Genomic DNA, 23,483 nt, shown 5'->3' on the forward strand with positions numbered 1-23,483 from the left:
TGGTTCTAGACACCCGATATATTGAAAACCTAAGCCTATTATCCACCCTGTCAAGATACAGAAGCATTTTGTGCATATCAGTGAGATTATCTCATATCCTTCTAAATTCAAAAACGTACGGTCCTAGTTTATACCACAAACTAGCCATTTGAAAACCACAACAGAAACATAGAAAATAGGTGCAGGAGTAGGCCATTCGGCCCTTCGAGCCTGCACCGCCATTCAATATGATCATGGCTGATCATCCAACTCAGTATCCTGTACCTGCCTTCTCTCCATACCCCCTGATCCCTTTAGCCACAAGGGCCACATCTAACTCCCTCTTAAATATAGCCAATGAACTGGCCTCGACTACCTTCTGTGGCAGAGAATTCCAGAGATTCACCACTCTCTGTGTGAAAAATGTTTTCCTCATCTCGGTCCTAAAAGATTTCCCCCTTATCCTTAAACTGTGACCCCTTGTTCTGGACTTCCCCAACATCGGGAACAATCTTCCTGCATCTAGCCTGTCCAACCCCTTAAGAATTTTGTAAGTTTCTATAAGATCCCCCCTCAATCTTCTAAATTCTAGCGAGTACAAACCGAGTCTATCCAGTCTTTCTTCATATGAAAGTCCTGACATCCCAGGAATCAGTTTGGTGAACCTTCTCTGTATGGCAAGAATGTCTTTCCTCAGATTAGGAGACCAATTAGGAGACCAAAACTGTACGCAATACTCCAGATGTGGTCTCACCAAGACCCCGTACAACTGCAGTAGAATCTCCCTGCTCCTATACTCAAATTTATAGAGAATACAGATTGGCCATTTTTCAAGTCCGGACCCTTCTTCGGAAGAAGAATCCCGATCTGGAATGTCACCTATCCATGTTCTCCAGGGATGTTGCCCGAGTTATTCCTGCACTTTTGTTCCTTTTTTTGTAAATCAGCATCTGCATTTCCTTATGTCAATAAGATTTATGGTCGCATTTGGCCAAACAAAGACCTCTGAATGTGCAACATTCCATCACACTACCTTGATTCAATTAAATATAGAACATACATAATTTCCTCAGAATTCAACCCACAAATCAGAGTTATTCCCATAGGTCTTGATTTTAAGTCACTATAACCTAGTTTGTCACTCTTCTTTCCTGACATTTAAAAATAAAAATTATTCTAATTGTTATATCTATATAACTAAGTCTCATCTTGACCACTTCCTGTCTGCGCTGTATATTGATTTTAGAAAAAACGCTACCATATATCGCTATGAATTTTGTCCATCTTACTCACACAGCCCCCCCGAGGATTTTTCCGATCGATGAAAAATAAAAAAGTTATGAATGTTTAAAATATCTTGAGATCAGCTGATTGGTCCTCTCGTCTGTCAAATACCATGATGAAGGTAACGCCCCTTCCGGGGGGGGGGGGGGGGGGGGTGGGGCAGGACTATAAAACCCCAGTTGCCTGGATGTGAGTCAGTCACTCTGGAAGATTGTGAGGGAGAGGCCACAACTGTGCTTCTGCTGTGAGTCAACTGAACTGCGAGTCTGCAATGTACTTGCAATAAATGATTTGTTATTCCTTAATGAAAATAAAATGAGTTGTTTAGCCTGCCCTGTGCTTGAAACTGAAATGGCAATGGAAATGAAATGAAATGAAAATGAGATGAGTTGTTTGGCCTGCCCTGTGCGTGATACTGAAATGGCAATGGAAATGAAATTAGTTATTTGGCCTGCTTGAAACCACTAATTTCTGCCCACATGGCCCCTATTAGCCGAGAAACCAGTCCCTTTTACCCAACATGCCCATATTAGCTCAGGAAGAGCATTTTGGCCGAAAAGGCCCGTGCCAGGCCAGGAAAAGTGCCTTTCACTGAGACTTCACTCAGATTTTTTTTAAAGAGTCCCTTCAGTCCATCAGGGTTGTACTAGCCCAGGAGGAGTCCCTTCTACCCATCAGTAAGTATTCCCCCTGCAAGTATTAGACCTCACCCCAGTATTTTTCTCCCTCCCTTCATTGGCTCCCTGTGAGATCCAGGCCATGGTGGACTTTCTACCTTCATTGCTGTGATCTGCAGAAATAGATGAGAAATGTCTAAAATTGAATCGCCATCATCTCCCCCGTCTCTCATAGAGTCTCTCCCTGTTTTGGGCATAATTTCTGGCTGTTTCTGAGCTGCCAGCCCACCAGCCCTGAGTGACTGAGATCCCAGCCCACCAGGCCTGAGCGACTGAGCTGCCAGCCCACCAGGCCTGAGTGACTGAGCAGCCAGCCCACCACGCCTGAGTGACTGAGCAGCCAGCCCACCAGGCCTGAGCTGCCAGCCCACCAGGCCTGAATGACTGAGCTGCCAGCCCAATAAGCAATTCGGCCCACAATGTCCATACTAGCCCTCTGGAAACTAGTCCCTTCGGCCCACAACACCCATACTAGTGCTCCAGAAACCCCCCCCCCCCCCCCCTCCTCACTAATATTGGAATTGGTGGAGAGGTGGAATATTGTGTGGGGAGACCAGCCCTCCCGTGTGAACATGGGACCCACTTAGTCTAGTAAAAAATAGTTCCACCCAAAGATTTCACACAGACTCAAATTTCATGTACAAATATTTATTTGTACATCATACCAAGGCAATGACGATAGCACCAATATATTGCATACAACCAAGTATTACATTTCACAGACAAACATTCTATACTGTAGTCAGCAAACACGTTAAAAAGAAACATTTAATTTAATTGGGCACAAATTCACCAAAATATGCTCAGAGTTGCTGTTGCTAGTTTATGGGAATTACAGAATAGGTTCATTACCGGATATTAAGCAATGGGGGAAAAAGAACATTTAGTATACAGTCCATGTCACTTGCTTCATTTGGTTGGGGCAGACTAATTGTTGCAGAGCTTCTCTTGAACGATCTGGAAACGGAAAGCATAGGACAATTACTGCTGACTGGTTAGCACGCAACAATAGCTTTTCACTCTACCTCGGTACACGTGGCAATAAGCTAGACTGAACAATTGAGGAGAACATTTGCATATTTCCCAATTTTCTAGTGATCCTAAGTGCTAATTCAACGATTGCCTTCACCTAGTCCCTCACACAGGAGCCATTTTGACTGGAGCTCAGGCTCTTGAGTGTCAGTGTCTCTTGAAGCTCTCAAGTGTTAATTCAACAACTACCAGCACATTCAGTACCTCACACGGGAGTCATTTTCACTGGAGCCTGGGCTGCGAGTGTTGGCAGGCTCACAGATCTTGGGAGGGATCCCGCTACACCCAACTGTTTTTGTACCAGGTACAGAAAAGCAAGCCTGGTTTTGCACAATGTCGTGATGGGGACAAAGGCTCATCTATGTATGAACATTAGCTGAGTACAGGCTACTATATCCCTATGGTTGATTATTACTTGTGCAGGCTGCATGTTCAGCTATCAGAGCCAACGATGCATCATCGTAGATTTTATTCTCTTGCCCTAGATCACAGCATGCTGTCGACACAGAAGAGATCAGCAAACAGCAAGTCCAGAAGCCGTCTCGAGCATTAGTGCATGACTCAATACCAAGTAGAGTGCATGACTCAATATCCACAGTGAGGCCTTAATTTCATTTACTTCATATTCCAAATCAAGTTTACACTGGCAGTAAAATTAAATGCTTGTCCATAGGGTTAATTCTACATGATAACTTACCCGTGATAAGTGGACAACCATGAAAAAGAAGAATGAAAATATGGGGACAGAAAATGAGCACACTTTCCACAGCGTCGTCTGTCAGGTTCACACAACGGTCCATGTGAATCTCCTGCAAAGATATCCTGACATTAACATTGTTTCGAAAAGGCACATCCTATTACAATGGACAGACAGACTTGCATCGACCAATTTTCCAGCATTGTTTCAAAGGCTGGAAGAACTTTTAAGTTGCTGTGGTTATTATTAAATGCGCAAATGCAGCAACCATTTTTGCACAAAGCGTTAATAAACAGCAAGACGAACTTGGGTTGGTGTAAATGTCTGAGGTTTTAAGTATCACAAAAATCCATCTGTATAACAGTCTCTCTAACTTTCCTTCAGAAATAGGGGACCGCTGTCAAAGCGACAAGCCTTATATTATGACTCGGCAATAGAACTACTGCAATGTGTTCATATCGCTGTATACATTGCCCTCCATAATGTTTGGGCCAAAGACCCATCATTTATTTATTTGCCTCTGTACTCCACAATTTGAAATTTGTAATATTAAAAAATCACATGTGGTTAAAGTGCACATTGTCAGATTTTATTACAGGCCATTTTGGTTTCACCATGTAGAAATTACAGCTGTTTATATATAGTCCCCCCCATTTCAGAGTACCATAATGTTTGGGACACATGGCTTCACAGGTGTTTCTAATTGCTCAGGTGTGTTTAATTGCCTCCTTAATGCAGGTATAAGAGAGCTCTCAACACCTAGTCTTTCCATCAATTTTGGAAACATTTATTGCTGTTTATCAACATGAGAACCAAAGTTGTGCCAATGAAAGTCAAAGAAGCCAATATGAGACTGAGAAACAAAAATAAAACTGTTGGAGACATCAACCAAACCTTAGACTTACCCAAATCAACTGTTTGGAACATCATTAAGAAGAAAGAGAGCATTGGTGAGCTTATTAATCGCAAAGGGACTGGCAGGCCAAGGAAGACCTCTACAGCTGATAACAAGAATTCTCTCTATAATAAAGATAAATCCCCAAACACTTGTCCAACAGACCAGAAACACTCTTCAGCAGTCAAGTGTGGATTTGTCAATGACCACTGTCCACAGAAGACTTCATGAACAGAAATATAGAGGCTACACTGCAAGATGCAAACCACTGGTTAGCTGCAAAACATAGGATGGCCAGGTTACAGTTTGCCAAGAAGTACTTAAAAGAGCAACCACAGTTCTGGAAAAAGATCTCATGGGCAGATGAGACGAAGATTAACTTATATCAGAGTGATGGCAAGAGCAAAGTATGGAGGAGAGAAGGAACTGCCCAAGATCCAAAGCATACCACCTCATCTGTGAAATATGGTGGTGGGGGTGTTATGGCCTGGGCATGTATTGCTGCTGAAGGTACTAGCTTATCTTCATTGATGATACAACTGCTGATGGTAGTAGCATAATGAATTCTGAAGTGTATAGACACATTCTACCTGCTCAAGTTCAAACAAATGCCTCAAAACTCATTGGCCGGCGGTTTATTCTACAGCAAGACAATGATCCCAAACATATGCTAAAGTAACAAAGTGATTTTTCAAAGCTAAAAAAGGGTCAATTCTTGAGTGGCCAAGTCAATCACTCGATCTGAACCCAATTGAGCATGCCTTTTATATGCTGCAGAGAAAACTGAAGGGGACTACCCCCTAAAACAAGCATAAGCTAAAGATGGCTGCAATACAGGCCTGGCAGAGAAGACACCCAGCAACTGGTGATGTCCATGAATCGCAGATTTCAAGTAGTCATTGCATGCAAAGGATATGCAACAAAATACTAAACATGACTACTTTCATTTACATGACATTGTTGTGTGCCAAACATTATGGTGCCCTGAAATGGGGGGACTATGTATAAACACTGCTGAAATTTCTATATGGTGAAACCAAAATGTATAAACATGGCCTTTATTAAAATCTGACAATGTGGACTTTAACCACATGTGATTTTTTTTCTATTACAAATCTCAAATTGTGGAATACAGAGGCAAATAAATAAATGATGGGTCTTTGTCCCAAACATTATGGAGAGCACTGTACATTCCAAGAATTAGTCAAGGAAAGCAAAATGGAACATTCGCTAGAAATCTGAAATATAAACATAAAATGCTATGTCGAGGAAATTGACTTAAAGGAAAAACTGAGACATTAAGAGTCACTTCAAGAGGCTTTATTGCAATAATATCATGGAGATACTGCGGCAGTCTAACTGCTCACCAGTTCTCTATCATTGCAGCAGAATTTGCCGATATTTAAACAGTTCAGTAAACAACTTTTTGCGATTAGATACAATTATTGAGAGATATACTTCGTCCTTGACTCTATGTTTTCCTGTTATTGGTATCTACTACATGGTCATTAATGATTCTGTTAGTCATAATATATTTATTTCTTTATGTTAATCTTAGTCAGCAACAGATGGTTAATACAAATTGAGCATGATACAAGGACATCTTGACAAGGACATCTTACTCCACCTTATCTACCAAGAGTATTATTTATGTCAGAAAATAATTTGACCGATGAGAAAACATGTTTTACAATGTCTCTGTAGCTGGCTAACAAAAGATGCCAACTGCCACATAAACACACCCTTTCGTTACCTTATTTAATTCTAACCACAATTAAGTATCCGGAGACTTTAATTTTCTTCTACAAGCTGGCAACACTTATATGATAAAAGTCATAGACCCATAACATTTACTCTCTTTCCCTCTCCAGAAATGCTGACTGACCTTCTAAGTTTCACCACTTCAAGCATTCTACCGTCGTGAAATGTTTGCAGTAACTTTCCTTTTTAACAAGCTATAAATGGTTTACATTTTTCATATTAAAGAATGGTGTCTTCTATACAACCCGTCTTTAAGAAGCCCCAATTTTTGATAATGACTGTAGCAAATTTGACACCAGAACTATTGAACTATACTCGGGGCTTATCCAATTTGCAGAAAAATCTAATGTTTTTGAAATCAGATTTTAATCAATATCATGTCTGAAACCTAGACTAAAAATACTAATTTAGTTTGAGGTGGGAGCGTTAAGATGACAAACTGGAGAAAGTAATTCAGAGTTAAAATGAAATATCCTCCCCACTATCTCATATTTTCTTCATCTTCCTCCTGCATATTTGCTGCTTAAAAGCTTGCAACAAACCATACCACCTTCCTCCTCCCTCACCCTGTCCTTGAGCATCCCACTGCCCACATCTTCCTGTCTTGCCAGATATCCCTTCTCTCTCCAAAAGAGCACTTGAGCAGGTATGATCTTTTTGAATAGCTCTTCCAGTTATGTTTAATTGCAACATAAGATTGTTGTGAAACTAAATATTCCACACATTTGGCAACCCTGAATTGTAAAATTTAGGAGAGAGAAAAATCAGGATATGGACAAGATTCATAAAGAATCATGAACACAGAAATCGTACCACAAAACCTACTTTTAAATTATGGGAACACACTCCATTCACCAGCCCAATAACACCAGCATCGGAAACCTGAGGAGTTAAAGAAAGCAATGATAATTAGAAAAAGCATGGTTGGAAACAACGGCAATGGTCTAAAACCTCTTGAAAATGACCATTTTGATATACATGCCTGCATGTGCTTTACCAATTGCAGGACGGGTTCTGCACTTCTTTGTACAGAATTGGTGGACTGTGCTCCTCAACCTGACCAATAGTCTGCATTTGCTGCATGGGTTGGTTCAATGTCTGTTGTCACTTTTTGTACTTGTGGGATCTATTGCACTCGAGGGTTTTCAGTTGTGACCACAAGTGACATCCTGGCCTCAAACAATGGAAGCTTGTGCACCACCCCAAAGCAATGCCTTAATGGTCATTTGACAGCTTGCTGATGTCAAAGATATCTCACATGACATTTTTTCCCCATGATAATCACCAACATTTAAGTTTAAACTAATTTAAATACTTTTAATATTTCAATACATTTAATATATAAAGCATGCATCATTTAATTTCTTAAAATCTAAAATAATACCTGAACTTACCTTTGTAATAGATGTCAGTGGCCTGCATCATGCATGCAAGGCCACCAACTCCCGTTTTATTTTATAACCACCCACCCTCATGATCTCATTGCAGGCCATTTGTACACTACAGATTACTCTCCCATTCTTTGCCACTGGGTGGATGAGCACCTATATACACAAAATGCTGGAGTAACTCAGCAGGACAGGCAGCATCTCTGGAGAGAAGGAATGGGTGATGTTTCGGGTCGAGACCCTTCTTCAGATTGATCTGGATGGTTGCCTGTCAGTTATATGGTGTCATTTCTCCTCCTTGGATATTTTTTACAGCTATTCAAAACATGTTTGAATTAAACCAAAATATATATTTTTTGAATAGCCTACCGTTTTTGCTTGCAAGGGTGCCCAGGAAAACTGCATTACTTTTAACATAGTTCCCAGGTTACCAATCTACATCATTATTAAATCAGATAGATAATTAAATCTGTAATTCAATTTTACAAACAAGTCAGAAATACTAATTGTGAAACTACCATGTTTTAATAAAAATACAAATCCATTTGGTTAAGACCTTCAAGGAAGGAAATTTGCCACCTGTTATTTGATCAAGCCGATATATGTAACTTCAAAATTAACGATATTAATTTCAAATTCTCTATAATCTCACCTATCCCCTTTTCTGAAGCCTCTTCCAGATTTGCAACTTGTCCATGCACTCCAGTTCTGGTGTTTGAAACAGGAGAATGCCTGTAAACTGCCTCGTCAGGTCAAGGTCAGGTAAGGATGGATAATAAAGGCAGGCGCCTCCAGTGATGTACACATCTCTGAACGAATATGGGGTACAGCAGGGAAATCGAATTACATTTTATTCCCTAATCCAAGTATCAATACCAACGTTAATTTAAGTATAACGTTATCAGCTTTTATTACTTGGAAGTTTTGCACCACCCAAATTTTATTCATTTCACCTATTGAGCTCATCAGTTTTGTCCAAACATAAAACATATACTTCCCAGGGAACCACCTTACATTCTACAGAGTAGTACTTTTCTCAGTGAGGTAATAAAATTGTGTGCTGCTAAATTTAGGTCATGCAGCGCTTCTAATCCACTCTCTTGCTTCGAATGTCCAGTATGACCATACCATCCACATTGTAAACTTTTCTTGGTGCACCACTAACCTGACATAAATATGTTGTAAATTTACAGCATATAATAGATCAAACGACTGCAACAATGACAGTCAAAGTGTCTTGCTAAATATATGCTGATTTAGAAAGTGAACTATTTTAGTGACACAGTATATTTAAAATCACCCATTGGACTCCTAGCTTAATCTATTCATACAGCACATTGTGATAAACATAAGCTATTTCATAAGTGCTATCAAATTAAAAATAGTATCAAAGCCAAATTGAGCAAAATCATGGTCAAAGGCAGAGCTTTCAAAGGAATGCCAAAAAGAACAAATAGGTACAGAGGTAGTTAGTGAGGGAATTCCAAACCTTAAAAAAACACACAAAACACCAGAACTGGAGTGCAGGGACAAGTTGCAAATCTGGAAGAGGCTTCAGAAAAAGGGATAGATGAGATTATAGATAATTTGAAATTAATATGGATAATTTTTATAATCAGTTTCTTCCTCCTGCACAGCTGCTTTACCATTGAAAGCACTCAACATGGCCAGCCAAGTACAACTTCCAATGACTTGCAGTGTACAATTTTAAAGCTTTTCACTTCATAAGATAACATTGTTCACAGAATGAATGAATCCCATTATTTCTTTTGTAGCACACTTGCAAGTATTGGATCCATAATTTTAAAATGTTCTGATACAAAAGTGACTGCAAGTGCCCCAAGCTCCTTAAATTGAAGATAATTCCTCCTCTAACTATCCAACTGTACAACTAAGTATATAATTAATTGTCATTCGTGGAAATTATTTCAAAACAAGGAACAATTTTCATAAACATTTTAGTTTTCATAAGTTGATTAGTGATTGGAGCAGAATTAGGCCAGTCGGCCCATCAAGTCTATTCTGACATTCAATCATGGCTGATCTATCTCTCTCTCCTAACCCCATTCTCCTGCTTTTGCCCCATAACCCTTGATACCTGTACATCGTTTTCAAAGATTATTGGCAAAGTTTTTCAAAGTCACAAGCTATAGATATTAATGATGTATTCAAGATAAATTAGTGTGTTTGGGTAATGTTGCAATTCACAGCTTACCTCAAATAGATAACACAAGAGTTACCAGAGCTAGTTGCCTCATTCTTTGTTCATTAAATTTGGATCGCTCTTAAATTTAAGCGGTGCAGAAATAGGAAACTTTAATCATATATTTATCCTTTAAAATACATCTTCAAGCACCAGAATAAATTATTCTGAACATTTAAGTATTGTTTACTCTTAACTCATATCCATGTGGACAATTACCAAAATAAGATGTACTGTTAATAACATGACACCTATTTAAGAACGAAGCTCTTCACTGTATCTCAGTACACATGCCAATAATAAACCAAACCAAATTGAAACTAATTAAGATCATATGTTAACTGTGGCAAAAGCAGCAGTACAACAACAGGCAATACATGTTTTTAATTCAATGAGCAAGATTGAACTGTCAAGGACAGGGAATTAAATAACATTCTGGTCCACCTAATTTGTAACATTTTGATTCTTTCCTCTAGATTCCTAGAGTGCAGTGTTTTAGAAATACAGTCTTTAGAATGGGTGACGTTTCAGGCCAATAGTTTCGACAAAACGCCCCCTATTTTTTCTATCCAGAGATGCTGCCTGTCACACAGACAATCTTGATGTCTCCTGTGGTGAATAACGCACGGGTCAGACAGGGGAACCAATAAATCAATAAGCCAACTATCTGCTCTATCTGACCTCATGTGGCTGTATTTTTTTTAATTTCCCAAATAAGCTTTATTTATAATAAATAATATATAGAAAGCAAAACAGTGCAAAACTCATTACATTACCAGTGTCTATACATTGGCATTGTTCCATTCTGTGCATGCAGCATTTGCAAGCAAGGGTTACATGACATTATCAAATTGCACCTACTGCTCTTTAGTGACCATTGTTTTATTGTGCTGCCTAAAATAAATAAAGGACAACAAAATGAACACATGGTTGCTTCAAGAATACCAGGCATTGATGTGTTTGATTCCTTAGACTTTAGACATACATCACATAAACAGGTCCTTCAGCCCACTGAGTCTGCACCGACCAGCAATCACCTCATACACTAGCACAATTTTCAATTTTACCGAAGCTAATTAACCTACAAACCTGCATGTCTTTGGATTCATTGCCTCTGATTGCACATCTACTGAATTTAAGGGAGTAGATTATTTTTTTTCTGCTGTTAAAGAGGTGCCATAAAGCATAATGCATGTAGTCACTGGCATTTTGTGTCATGAAACCTCCTGGGAAGACTGTATGCTTTATCCATCTACTGGTTATTGGCAGAGAAGAATAAAATCTAACTTTGTTTTCAAACCATCAGATAGAGAAATGAAATACATTACAAATATTTCCAGGAACACTTATAAAACTGCATAAGTATCCATCAGTCACCTTGGCAGGCATTAGTAGTGCACTCCTTGACTGCTCTGACATTTCAGTTGTGGCAACAGGATGTGACATTGATGAGGACATCCAGACCAAAGTGCAGATGTCTCACATATTATCCCTTACATATTCTCGTAGAAGTATTACTCCCCGAGACGTTGTGTGTAATACCAAATTAAACTCCTCTCACCATATTGCTGAGAGCATTCCAAGTTCTCACCTTCACACTCTTTTAGGAGCCTGTCCTGTTCATTCTCTCAGTTATTCCAGCAGTTCATGAGGATTGCTATCAAAGCATCCATTTTGACAGAACCCATATTTGCTTTGTGGAGAAATCTTGAATTCAGAATTAGATCCTTGAGCATTTTCTATAACACCACTATAGATTACAACTTGGAATAACAATGGGAAAGAACAGGCATTTACAAAATCATAGCTATTTAATAATAATTTTTTTAAATGTTACTTAATAGTTATTCAGCCATGATGAATTAATGGGGGACATTTGTTGAACCACAACTCCAAATTAGCAGAACATGCATAAAGTCAGCATTGCATGACACAACTGTGTTAACACTTAAATAAATATGGCATTTGGTGCAATTTACGGGCAGAAGTGCACATGCAGGCCACAACATGTTGGTCTCAAAACACAAATGGCAAAGAGAAATTGACCCTAGGATTATTTATCCATAACTGTAGTTCAGTATGAAGTATAATGAATGCAGTTTATTTTATTTCTGCTACATTGTACTATGCAGAAAAAATAAATATGCTATTACTGGCGGTGAACAAGTTTCATACTGAGATAGTAGCAAATTTATTTTAGAACTGTGCCTTTGAATAATTCCTCTTGAATGTTAATCACTCTTTGTGTTATTCATTAGTGTAGTGGAATATGGATTTATAAGAATTTTGATATCCAAGTTTATATTTGTCACGGTAAATTGTTACAAAGAGTGATAAGCTTAATCAGTGTTCAGCAGTATGGATTGAAACTACAAGAAAAAAGTCTGCGTCGAGATGTTACAATGGTCTCCTCTTTGCCAAGAATAGTAAACAGTGTGTGATAGCATCTTGGCATTCATCCACCTTTCCTATGGATTAACAGTTAGCTAAACATTGCAAATTACGCTAAAATGCGAAAAATGGTTTTGAGGAACATATATAGACAAGAAAGAATTGACATTTTATGTTTCATCATTGGATTACTCAATTATACAAACTGCATAACCAATATCTGGAATTAAGGTAGCATTTCAATTATCCTTTGCAGTTCCAGTTATAACTGCATCAATTAGCGCATCTTGGTCAGAATGTTTGAACACAACCTATGTCCAGTTCTGTTGAGAGCAATTTTCAACTAACACACAAGTCTTGCCTGGACTTGAAATCAAAAGAACAGTCAGGCCTCCTGAACATCATGCCATCACTTCAGAATGATAGGTGCTTGCAAGGCAAGTATAAGCTTTATATTTTTCCTTCTGGCTTTATATATAAAGATTACGGTCAACTTTCCGAAAAGGCTATGAGATTTACTTATATTATTTGCAATGGCTGGCACTTGAAGTGTAAATACAAGAACATTTGACAGACATTTCTGACATTTGCAAATTTCTATGTTATTTATTCTTAAACAAATGTTCCATTTACTTTTCTTAGGTAAGTGCATTTTCATTTGCCAGACATTACAAATTTCTATTTGCCTCTTCAACCAAACGATTTTTGGTTTACTGTTAACATATTTTCACAACTTCCTGTTACAATGGCATAAGGCAGTCATATTGGCCCGAACTGCTTGATGGCATATGTTGACAAGATTGGTCATTTGTGTCAGAAACCCAAGGGTTAAGTAAAACTAAACCAAAGCTTCTAACCCCATGGACAGAGGGTATAAAGGACAAAGAAACCTGAAGGAGGACACAGAAAACCAAGAACATTTTGTATCATATTTATCAGTGTACCTTTGTGGCTGAAAAATCAACACTATGCAGAAATTTGCAGTTCTTCCCCAGTGCTTGCAAGCTGGCATCAGTGACGCCCAAGCAGCCACTAATGTTGATAATTTGTAGCAGTCTGCATTGCTGTGCGAGGGCAACAATCCCTTCATCCGAAATATTCCTGCATCTTTTGAGACACACTTCTACCAAGTGGGGACAGGATGAAGCAATGACTTTTAGACCTGCAGGAACCACATAATGCAAGGAAGTATAACATTAATAATTCCTAAAACAGATAGATGTCAAAATCTAAGCTCTAGTACTTCATTATGTGTCAAGAAAATATTAAATAAGTGCATGCACAGATTCTGAATTTCTATTCACATCGTTGTGTGGTCACTACTTTTCAATCGGTGGGAGCAATACCAACAGGATCAAAGCATGAAGTGATGGGAAGGAGCCCAAATGGACCAAAACACTGTGGATCAAATCAGTTGCTTGACTAAAATCCAGATGTTGAAGACACCATCATTATTTTTTTGTGATGTATAATGCCAATACATTGTACAATAAGCCCAGTAAAAATACACAGAATGTTCCTTATTAGTCACAGTAACACCATCTGAAAGGGTTTATGTTTACAGCATGATTGCCAACATAATGGGTACTTCTGGCTTTCACACTTGAGATACCAACCCTCTGTACATGCATCGGCCACCAACATTCTCTGCACCTACTACAAAGCCATAGTGACTGTGGATATTAAGTCAAGAGTGTTTTATTGTCATATGTCCTGAAACGGAACAATGAAATTCTTACTTGCAGCAGCACAACAGGTATGTAACACTGACAGTAGGATCACTGTCATCTGTTCTTAACAGGAAAGAAGCAACCTTGTAACACAAGAGACCAAAATTGTGAACTTGCCATTTTCTTTAGGCAATGGTGTCAACACTTAGAACATTACAGTTCAATTCCAGCTGGTCAAAGACCAAAATGCAGTTTGGAGAATTATTGCAAAGTGCAACAACCTTTGAATCCATGACACTAGATAAGCTTTTTCTTCCCCTAAAAAGGCTGAATGCTAAGCAAACGTTGCCGCTGTATGAGCTGCTTGGTAGCTCCAGAAGGATCCTTTCCACACCTTCTCCCAGAGATCTTATCACTAAAGCAGGTTATTATTGGGCGATTAGATATCAGTTTCTACTGAGGTGACGTATGTATAGAGCAGGGGTTCCCAAGGGGTGGGAGATTGCAACCTTCACGTGGTCCGCCCTGTTTCGACGAATGCAATAAATCCGGCATGCACAATCAAATAAGATCAAATAGAACAAGTTGTCGTACAACTTTAGGCTGTACACGCCATATGCAAGAAGAAGAAGGGGTATCCAAACAGCCACCAAAGCTGTTTCCTCCTTGAATGGTGACACCATCATGGAAGAATATTTTTGGAGATAGAATCTTGAACGGAACAGCCAGAAATCAATTAATTCAATTCCACCTTGCCAAAACAAATGGTGATTTTACCCATGAAAGTAGCCTTGGATAGAAGATTGTGACATGACCTTATCCGCATGCATATCCGAGTGAAGCCAGGCAGCATGCTAACTATCTATGATCAGCTGAAAGATAGAGGGTGATTTCTGCAAACAACAAAGGTTTAATGATGAAGCTGTGATTGAACCCTAGGGAAGTTTTGAGTGAATGATAGAAAAATTGAGAGCGGCAATGACAGGTCAGGAGATTGTGATGAAATGATCCTGAATGGTTACAAGAGCAGTGAACCAGAGATACTGTAGTTGAGAGAGAGAGAGAAAATCGATTCTATAGAGTGAACACTCCTGGCTAAAAAATTGGGTGCAAAGATGAAGGGGGTGATAGAGCTGAACATTAACCCTGGGTCAAAATTCTTCGAGTTGCAGATATAAAAGAAAGAAACAATGGCCTTTGCCAATGATTGATTATTTGGTGAGGGGGATAAATCAGAGGATTAGTAAAAACAGAGCAATGGATACATTTACGAGGGGAGATAGAGGACAGCAGAAAGCAATGGAAAAAATATCCAGAAAAAACATTTGAAATTCTTGAAATTTACATTGTTTGATGCAATTGCAAACACTTGTAACTATTGAGACATATGGAAACGGTATATGACAATTTGATTTCTACTTCCATCACCCCTGAGAATTGGAAGTATATGGTGTCAATGATACTTTGTTTAAGTCAACATATTTTAACTTCTACAAAATCTTCCCTTTACGCAATACTTTATACTGATTGTTGAAATATAAGTAACTGCCTTTAATTGCTTACCCCCTCCCCACTATGTTCAAAATGAGCTTTTAATAATACCTTCAGAAGTTACAGAGAGCTTGCAGTCACTGGAGCTCAAATTGATTTCCCTTAGCTGAGTGCAGATCTGAAGCATGATCAACCCATTGTCTGTAATGTCACAGTCACGGAGGTCCAGCTTCTGGAGGCCTGGGTGTAAGACCTGCATGCAAATCATCGACCGTGAGTACATAGATACGTAATCTTGGAAAGGAAAGAAATTAAGTAGCAACTGTAACCAATTAACAATAGGGTGATCTGCACTGTTTAAATGAAATTAACAACATTGCATAGCTAAAGCATAGTAATTCTTGAGAGGAATTCATTCACAAAGAATTTAATCAACCATAAAAATATCTATAGCTAAAGCATAGCATAGAAACATAGAAACATAGAAATTAGGTGCAGGAGTAGGCCATTCGGCCCTTCGAGCCTGCACCGCCATTCAATATGATCATGGCTGATCATCCAACTCAGTATCCCGTACCTGCCTTCTCTCCATACCCTCTGATCCCCTTAGCCACAAGGGCCACATCTAACTCCCTCTTAAATATAGCCAATGAACTGGCCTCGACTACCCTCTGTGGCAGGGAGTTCCAGAGATTCACCACTCTCTGTGTGAAAAAAGTTCTTCTCATCTCGGTTTTAAAGGATTTCCCCCTTATCCTTAAGCTGTGACCCCTTGTCCTGGACTTCCCCAACATCGGGAGCAATCTTCCTGCATCTAGCCTGTCCAACCCCTTAAGAATTTTGTAAGTTTCTATAAGATCCCCTCTCAATCTCCTAAATTCTAGAGAGTATAAACCAAGTCTATCCAGTCTTTCTTCATAAGACAGTCCTGACATCCCAGGAATCAGTCTGGTGAACCTTCTCTGCACTCCCTCTATGGCAATAATGTCCTTCCTCAGATTTGGAGACCAAAACTGTACGCAATACTCCAGGTGTGGTCTCACCAAGACCCTGTACAACTGCAGTAGAACCTCCCTGCTCCTATACTCAAATCCTTTTGCTATGAAAGCTAACATACCATTCGCTTTCTTCACTGCCTGCTGCACCTGCATGCCCACTTTCAATGACTGGTGTACCATGACACCCAGGTCTCGCTGCATCTCCCCTTTTCCTAGTCGGCCACCATTTAGATAATAGTCTGCTTTCCTGTTTTTGCCACCAAAATGGATAACCTCACATTTATCCACATTATACTGCATCTGCCAAACATGTTGGTCAGATGATCAGTTTTAAAGTACTCGATGAAGCCAAATGTGCCAATTTCGTCTTAGACAAGTATGGGACTAGAGGGAAGGATGATGGAGACAAGAAAAATACTATTCTACCGATTATTATTGGTGAACTTGACCAGTAAATCAGGAAGTGCTCAACCATGGGACAAGGCAAACAGGCTTTACTGTCATGCAATATCCTGTAGTGCAATAGCTATTGACATTCCTGAAGGGTTTCATGTTTCAAACAGCCATGGCACTGGCACCAAGTCATTCATACTGGATGGTTCTATCATGCAGAACCTATCACTCTGTTGACAAAAGCAGCAATACCATTAGGCAAAAGATGATTACAGGAGGAATGATCAATCGCTATCTAAGAATGAACCAAATAATTGTACTTAATGTTACCTACTCTGTGTAAAACAAGTCACATGCATTTCGTTGTCTCTGTACTGTACACTGACAATGACAATTAAAATTGAATCTGAATCTGATTGCTCACCTGACTCATGTTCTCATCTGTAATAATTCCCTGCAAGCTCATTATTTTAATTAATTTGTCTTTCAGATTTGGTGGCAGAGTTTGCACATCAGTAGCATACCTAGAAAGTGATTTTACCAGAGAGCATAGGCATCTAAAAATAAACAGAAAAATGACAGGGTCAGATTATATGGATGGTGACAAAAACATTTTGCATAAGGGGTAAAACATTGAAGCAGAGGGGCTTGACAGGCCCCTCAATATATAGACTTTTTCCAAGTCTTCATCTTGACATTCTTTTAGTTTTCTTTGTAACTTTTTGTTGTTTTGTTAATCTCTTCATAACAACGTGTGTTTTTTTCTTATTTTTCTATAAAGGGCTTCAGGTTCATTTGTTGTATATTGTGTTGCCCAAGTGTTGCTTTTGCCTTTCAGGGATACAAATCGGTCTTTAATAGTACTAAACACCTCTAATGCACATAATATGCATGAAAAGTTAAATCGGGTCAATTCATAATTTTGACAGTAGTTATTGTTGAATTTAAAAACTTGGTTTGTGACATTGATGCTCAAGTGTTTTTAATAACAAGATTAATCATGTTATGGTCATATGGTCTGTAAGGCAGAGACTAATACTGGCTTGTCATTCATCATTGAGGATTAAACATTACTGAGTGAGCTGAATCTCCAGCTTGTGACACGTAAAATTTAAGGACCACTTGGATATTTTTACAGCTTCTCTGCTTTCTGTACCCATGCAACTCAAAATTATATCATAAAAGCCAAAAGGTCAGAATTCACAAAGGGGATGGGGGGGGGGGGGGGGGCGCATTGAGGGAGTGTGGAGGGGGGGCTTTGAGGGGAAGATTGGCAGGGGCATTGAGGAGAGTGGGGGGGGGCATTACATAGAAACATAGAAAATACATACAGGAGTAGGCTATTCAATATGATCATGGCTGATCATCTAAAATCAGTACCCTGTTCTTGCTTTTTCCCTCATATCCCTTGATTCCTTTAGCCCCAATAGTTAAATCTAATTCTCTCTTGAAAACATCAAGTGAATTGGCCTCCGCTGCCTTCTGTGGCAGAGAATTCCTCAGATTCACAACTCTCTGGGTGAAAAGGTTTTACGAGGGGGGAGCTTTGAGGGGTGCTGGGAGCATTGAGGGGGGGGGGGGGGCTTTGGTGGGTGTTGGCCATTTAAAGGGGGGTGGGGGGGGGGGACATTGAGAGGGTAGGTGGGGGACAATAAGGGAGGAAGAGTAGGACATTGAGGGGCATTGGGGCGGGGGTGTTGAGGGTCAGGGAGTATGTGAGAGACGGGGGGGGGGGGGGGGGGGGGCTTCGGTGGGTGTTGGGCATTTAAAGGGGTGTGGGGCATTGAGAGGGATGGGGGGGATAGAGGAAGGGGTGGGGGGCATTGGGAGGGATGGGGGGGATAGAGGAAGGGGTGGGGGCATTGAGAGGGATGGGGGATAGAGGAAGGGGTGGGGGCATTGAGAGGGATGGGGAGGTAGAGGAAGGGGTGGGGGCATTGAGAGGGATGGGGAGGTAGAGGAAGGGGTGGGGGCATTGAGAGGGATGGGGGATAGAGGAAGGGGTGGGGGCATTGAGAGGGATGGGGGGGATAGAGGAAGGGGTGTGGGGCAATGAGAGGGATGGGGAGGTAGAGGAAGGGGTGGGGGCATTGAGAGGGATGGGGGGGATAGAGGAAGGGGTGGGGGGCATTGAGAGGGATGGGGGGGATAGAGGAAGGGGTGGGGGCATTGAGAGGGATGGGGGGTAGAGGAAGGGGTGGGGGCATTGAGAGGGATGGGGAGGTAGAGGAAGGGGTGGGGGCATTGAGAGGGATGGGGAGGTAGAGGAAGGGGTGGGGGCATTGAGAGGGATGGGGAGGTAGAGGAAGGGGTGGGGGCATTGAGAGGGATGGGGGATAGAGGAAGGGGTGGGGGCATTGAGAGGGATGGGGGGGATAGAGGAAGGGGTGGGGGCATTGAGAGGGTGGTGTTGAGGGTCAGGGAGTAGGTGATGGACGGGGAGGGGGGGGGGGGCAGATAAGGATCGGAGAGGAGATGAGGAGGATGTCGGGGTGCCGGTGTAATGAAGGACAAGGTACACAAAATTGCTGGGGAAACTCAGCGGGTGCAGCAGCATCTATGGAGCGAAGGAAATAGGCGACGTTTCGGGCCGAAACCCTTCTTAATGAAGGACAAGGCCGTGTTTGTGGGTGTGTCTCTCGATATATGGGTGTGTCTCTGGGTGTGTGTGTGTGTGTGTGTGTGGTCCCGGCACTTACAGGTCGAGCAGCGAGGAGCCGAACACCTCGCCCATCCCGCCCGTAGCCCAAAGCAAACCGTCAACCCGCCGCCTGGGAAACCGCCCGCGGCAGCCTGGGAAATTGAGTTCACTGGCATCATGGGAAATGGAGTCAATCGGTGATGTAGGAACGGGCGTGTATCGCAGTGGCATCATGGGTAATGATGCTCATCAATGGCATCATGGGAAATGGAGTCTAACCGCATCATGGGAAATTGAGTCCATTGGCATCATTTGGAAATGGAGACATGGGCGTCGTGGGAACGGTGTGTGGTTCAGGGGCATCACATGTAGGGCTGCTCATCAACAAGCCCATCATGCAACTAAATTTAAAGTAGCCCTTTCATCCCAATATCCCTTTCTGGCTTAATCCCTCACTTCACCACCTCCAGTTTAAATTCCATTTGGAATATTTTGGAGGACCAAGAAACCAAGAAGAACCAAGAACGATATCATTAAGAAATGGAGTCCATCTGCGTCGTGGGAACGGACGTGTATTGCAATGGCATAATGGTAAATTATGCGCACCAGTGGCATTGTGAGACATTGAGTTCTAAGGCAACATGGAGTTACAGGCGTCGTGGGAAATGGAGTTCATCATGTGGTGATAACCACATTTCATCATGTGGTGTATATTGCAATGACAACATGGGAAATGGAGTTCATGTGGCATCATGAGAGAAATGGGAGTCCATAAATTGAATAAAGGCGTAGGTATTTTCTGTAAAGAGCAAGCTGCATTCTCAAACCCATTCCCACACTGACCTTTCAGTCCTGGGCCTCCTCCATTGTCAGAGTGAGGTCAAAGGCAAATTGGATGAACAGTAGTAAGTACCTCATATTTCGCTCGGACAGCTAACAACTAGGGTTGCCAACTTTCTCACTCCCAAATAAAGGACAAAAGGTCAAAATAAGGGACAAATTCCTGACGGCAATTCGTTGACCTACTCGGCTGGGTGAATGATGAGTTGGCCCGGGTGATGCACTGCACACAAAGTCCAGCCGGCGGGCCAGCTGAGGAGTTTTGGCCCGGGCGCCGCGGCCGAGCGATGTAGCGCGCAATGTTCGGCACCCCATCCAACTCATGAACCAATGATTGGCCATGAAAAGGAGTGGTGGTGGTGTCGGTGGTAAACGAAGGTCCGAAGGTCGGACAGCCGGCTGGGCTGCCGACCGCTGCTGCACTCCATGGGCTGCACTACGTCGGGATGGGTGAGACGGGGCCGGACGCAGTGCTCCAGCCCGACAGTCCCCTCGACCCGAGTAGTAGCAGTCATGTACGGGACATGGGCAGTCCCATATGGAACAAACCAATTTAGCCCAATATACGGGATTTCCCGGCTAATACGGGACAGTTGGCAGCCCTACTTACAACTCAGTGGTATTAATATTGATTTATCTAACTTCAAGTAACCCTTGAATCGCCTCTCTCTCCGTCCTTCCCCAACCCTAGTCGTTATACGAGTTTCACTGTCGTCATGGTGAGTTTCACTCGTTATCACCTAGCCCACAGCCAACAATGGACCATTGTGGGCCTCACCTTTCATTGATCATCGTTACCTTTTGCATGTCTCTCTTTCATTTGTTCTATATCTCTATAAGCACAGTCTATATCTCTCATTTCCCTTTCCACTGACTCTCAGTCTGAAGAAGGGTCTTGACTCAAAACCTCACCTATTCCTTTTCTCCATGCTGTATGACCCGCAGAGTTACTCCAGCTTTTTGTGTCTATCTTTGGTTTAAACCAGCATCTCAGTTCCTTCCTACATCAGCAGCAAATAAGCGAATTTAGTTAAAACATTCTAAATACTATTAATAGGCGACAGCATTAAAACAAATAAAATCAAAGTCAATTACCTCCTTGAAAAAGTTACTTTTATAACAATCAAACAGGTTAGCTTCTTAATAAACAGACAACTCACAATACGGTTGGTAGACCAGTTCAAAACTTTACTTATTATCGGCCCATGGAAGTGGCAAGGAAAACCCCAATCGAGTGAGCAATACAGTCACTTGGCTGTCCTCAGTCCACATCTCTGAACAACAGAATTACATGGTATTATATAGTGTTTTTTTGTCACCTTAGCACATTCCACAAACATTAGTCATGGTCAGAGGTACAGAGAATAACCATTACTACAGGATGCATCTGGGTTGTCTCGTCACCTCAGCTGCATCAAAGGCATCTTGTCATATGGTACAAGAACTTTACATATCAACATTCGGACATTTGGTACAAGATACTTGCATATCAAAGTCATCAGTCACTGCATACTTCAAAGGCATCGGACATTTGGTACAAGGTATTTTACATATTAAATGCATCGGACATTTGTCAGAACCCCTTACTGGGATTAATCTGGGCTTCCTCTTTCGTCAAATGGTAGACAAATGTTATAGTCATTCATTATCTCAACACACAGCAGCCTGAGGCAAGCCTAGACTTGCCTCTCTGTATTAATCTACTGGAAAAAAGCCTGATTTGAGACTAAATATAAGTTGTAAACTGGCCCAGGAATCCATTTAATATTTTCTTATATTTTTAACATAATTCAGCCTTATCATACTGTTCCCATTGTCAACTGCCCACCCTCCTGAGGGGCTGAAGGTCTAAAGCTGAGTGGTGGCTGGGAGGCCTCGTCCCTTCTCAGCAGCGCCATCCAGCGCCCGGAGCTGATGCGCCAGCTGAAAACCCACGTTTCCCTCCTGATGTCAGGCAGCAACGATCCGATTCATTCACCTCGTTTATCTCTCCATAGATGCTGCCTGGCCCGCTACGTATCTCCAGCATTTCTTTCGCACTGTGTCTGTTGAAGGCATTTTTCTTTTATGTTTTGCAAAGGAATTTCTCACCAAAAGATAGCATCTTTGAAAATCTTGCTGTGAGGGATAAGATGATTAAACCACCATCATTGTGAGGGGCCGAGTGATTGTAGTCACCGACCTTGTGATGGGCTGAGTAGTTGGAATCACCAACCTTGTGATTCGAACAAACAATCAGACCTTCAGAGCTGTTGATAACATTGTAGAATAACAAGATGAGGTAAGGAATGTAGCTGACAACACAGAAGCTATTCTTTAGGTCAAAGGCAATTAAGTAGGTTAGGCCAACAGCTACTGAGCATGCTTAATAAAATAAATGAATATTAACTTTACGCCCCTCATGACAAAGAACCTAATTTAAATGTACATGCGATGTATGATGTGGGAGGAGAGGGAATGATTGATGACGCACGGAGGGGATGGTTGGAAGATTGTGAACCTCGGTACCCTGATTGGAAGGGGTCAGAAGGGGAGGCGTCCGATCAATAAAGACTGTATACTGAATTGTATAAAAATAGACGTTTTTCCTTTGCTCGGTGTGTCTCAACTTGGAGAGGCACCCGATTCTGCAGACTCGCAAATAAAGCATTTCTTGTTTCCACGATTTAGTCTCTGAGTAGTGATTGTGAGCACAAACCATATATCTCACATTGCAATCCATCATGCTCTCCAGAGATACTGCCTAAAACACTGAATTACTCCAGCACTTTGTGTCCATTGTGTAAACCAGCATCTGCAGTTGCTTGTTTCTATAATTGGGGCAAGTCTTGTTCTCACAATCTCATAATTCAGACAGAAGAAGTTCCAACCAGTTACAGCTACATTCCAATTGCGGATAGTAGGTGGTTTCTAGGGATTACAGAGGGAGAGATTGGTGAGCTGAAGGGGCCACTTAAATAGACAAAGTTGTTTAGATATGGAATAAGTAAAGTAAGCCTACATTTATATTTTCAAATCAGTGTCAACAATTCAGTGATTTTGTTAAAAGAAAGGTTAGATTGCACATTTTAGTTTAGTTTAATTTATTATTGTCATATGCACTGAGGTACAGTGAAAAGGTTTTGTTGTGTGGTATCCAGTAA

The 23,483-nt window shown here is 41.1% G+C and overlaps 1 protein-coding gene across 1 annotated transcript; it reads right to left on the reverse strand.

Moving 5' to 3' along the window:
- Positions 1-2,572: 2,572 nt before the first annotated feature.
- On the reverse strand, positions 2,573-19,662 carry amn1 (antagonist of mitotic exit network 1 homolog). Its single transcript, XM_033037719.1, has 7 exons — positions 19,559-19,662; positions 17,284-17,416; positions 15,580-15,721; positions 13,252-13,469; positions 7,151-7,207; positions 3,670-3,781; positions 2,573-2,897 (listed from the first exon to the last, which is right to left on the reverse strand). Exons 1-7 carry the CDS (start codon positions 19,591-19,593, stop codon positions 2,824-2,826), a joined length of 771 nt encoding a protein of 256 aa, XP_032893610.1. The 5' UTR covers positions 19,594-19,662; the 3' UTR covers positions 2,573-2,823.
- Between the last annotated feature and the right edge of the window lie 3,821 nt (positions 19,663-23,483).

Source organism: Amblyraja radiata, chromosome 19 (assembly GCF_010909765.2).
Source record: "Amblyraja radiata isolate CabotCenter1 chromosome 19, sAmbRad1.1.pri, whole genome shotgun sequence".
Classification (NCBI taxonomy): Eukaryota; Metazoa; Chordata; class Chondrichthyes; order Rajiformes; family Rajidae; genus Amblyraja; species Amblyraja radiata.

Bases quoted from the DNA above. Each gene is read 5' to 3' on its own strand.
- amn1 (XM_033037719.1), bottom strand. From the start codon at position 19,593: ATGGGCGAGGTGTTCGGCTCCTCGCTGCTCGACCT. The intron at 7,208-13,251 runs GTACACTGATAA...TTAACTCCTCAG, and splicing joins TTGATTTTTCAGCCACAAAG to GTTTCCGATGCTGGTGTTAT. The intron at 2,898-3,669 runs GTAAGTTATCAT...TTCCGTTTCCAG, and splicing joins TGGTTGTCCACTTATCACGG to ATCGTTCAAGAGAAGCTCTG.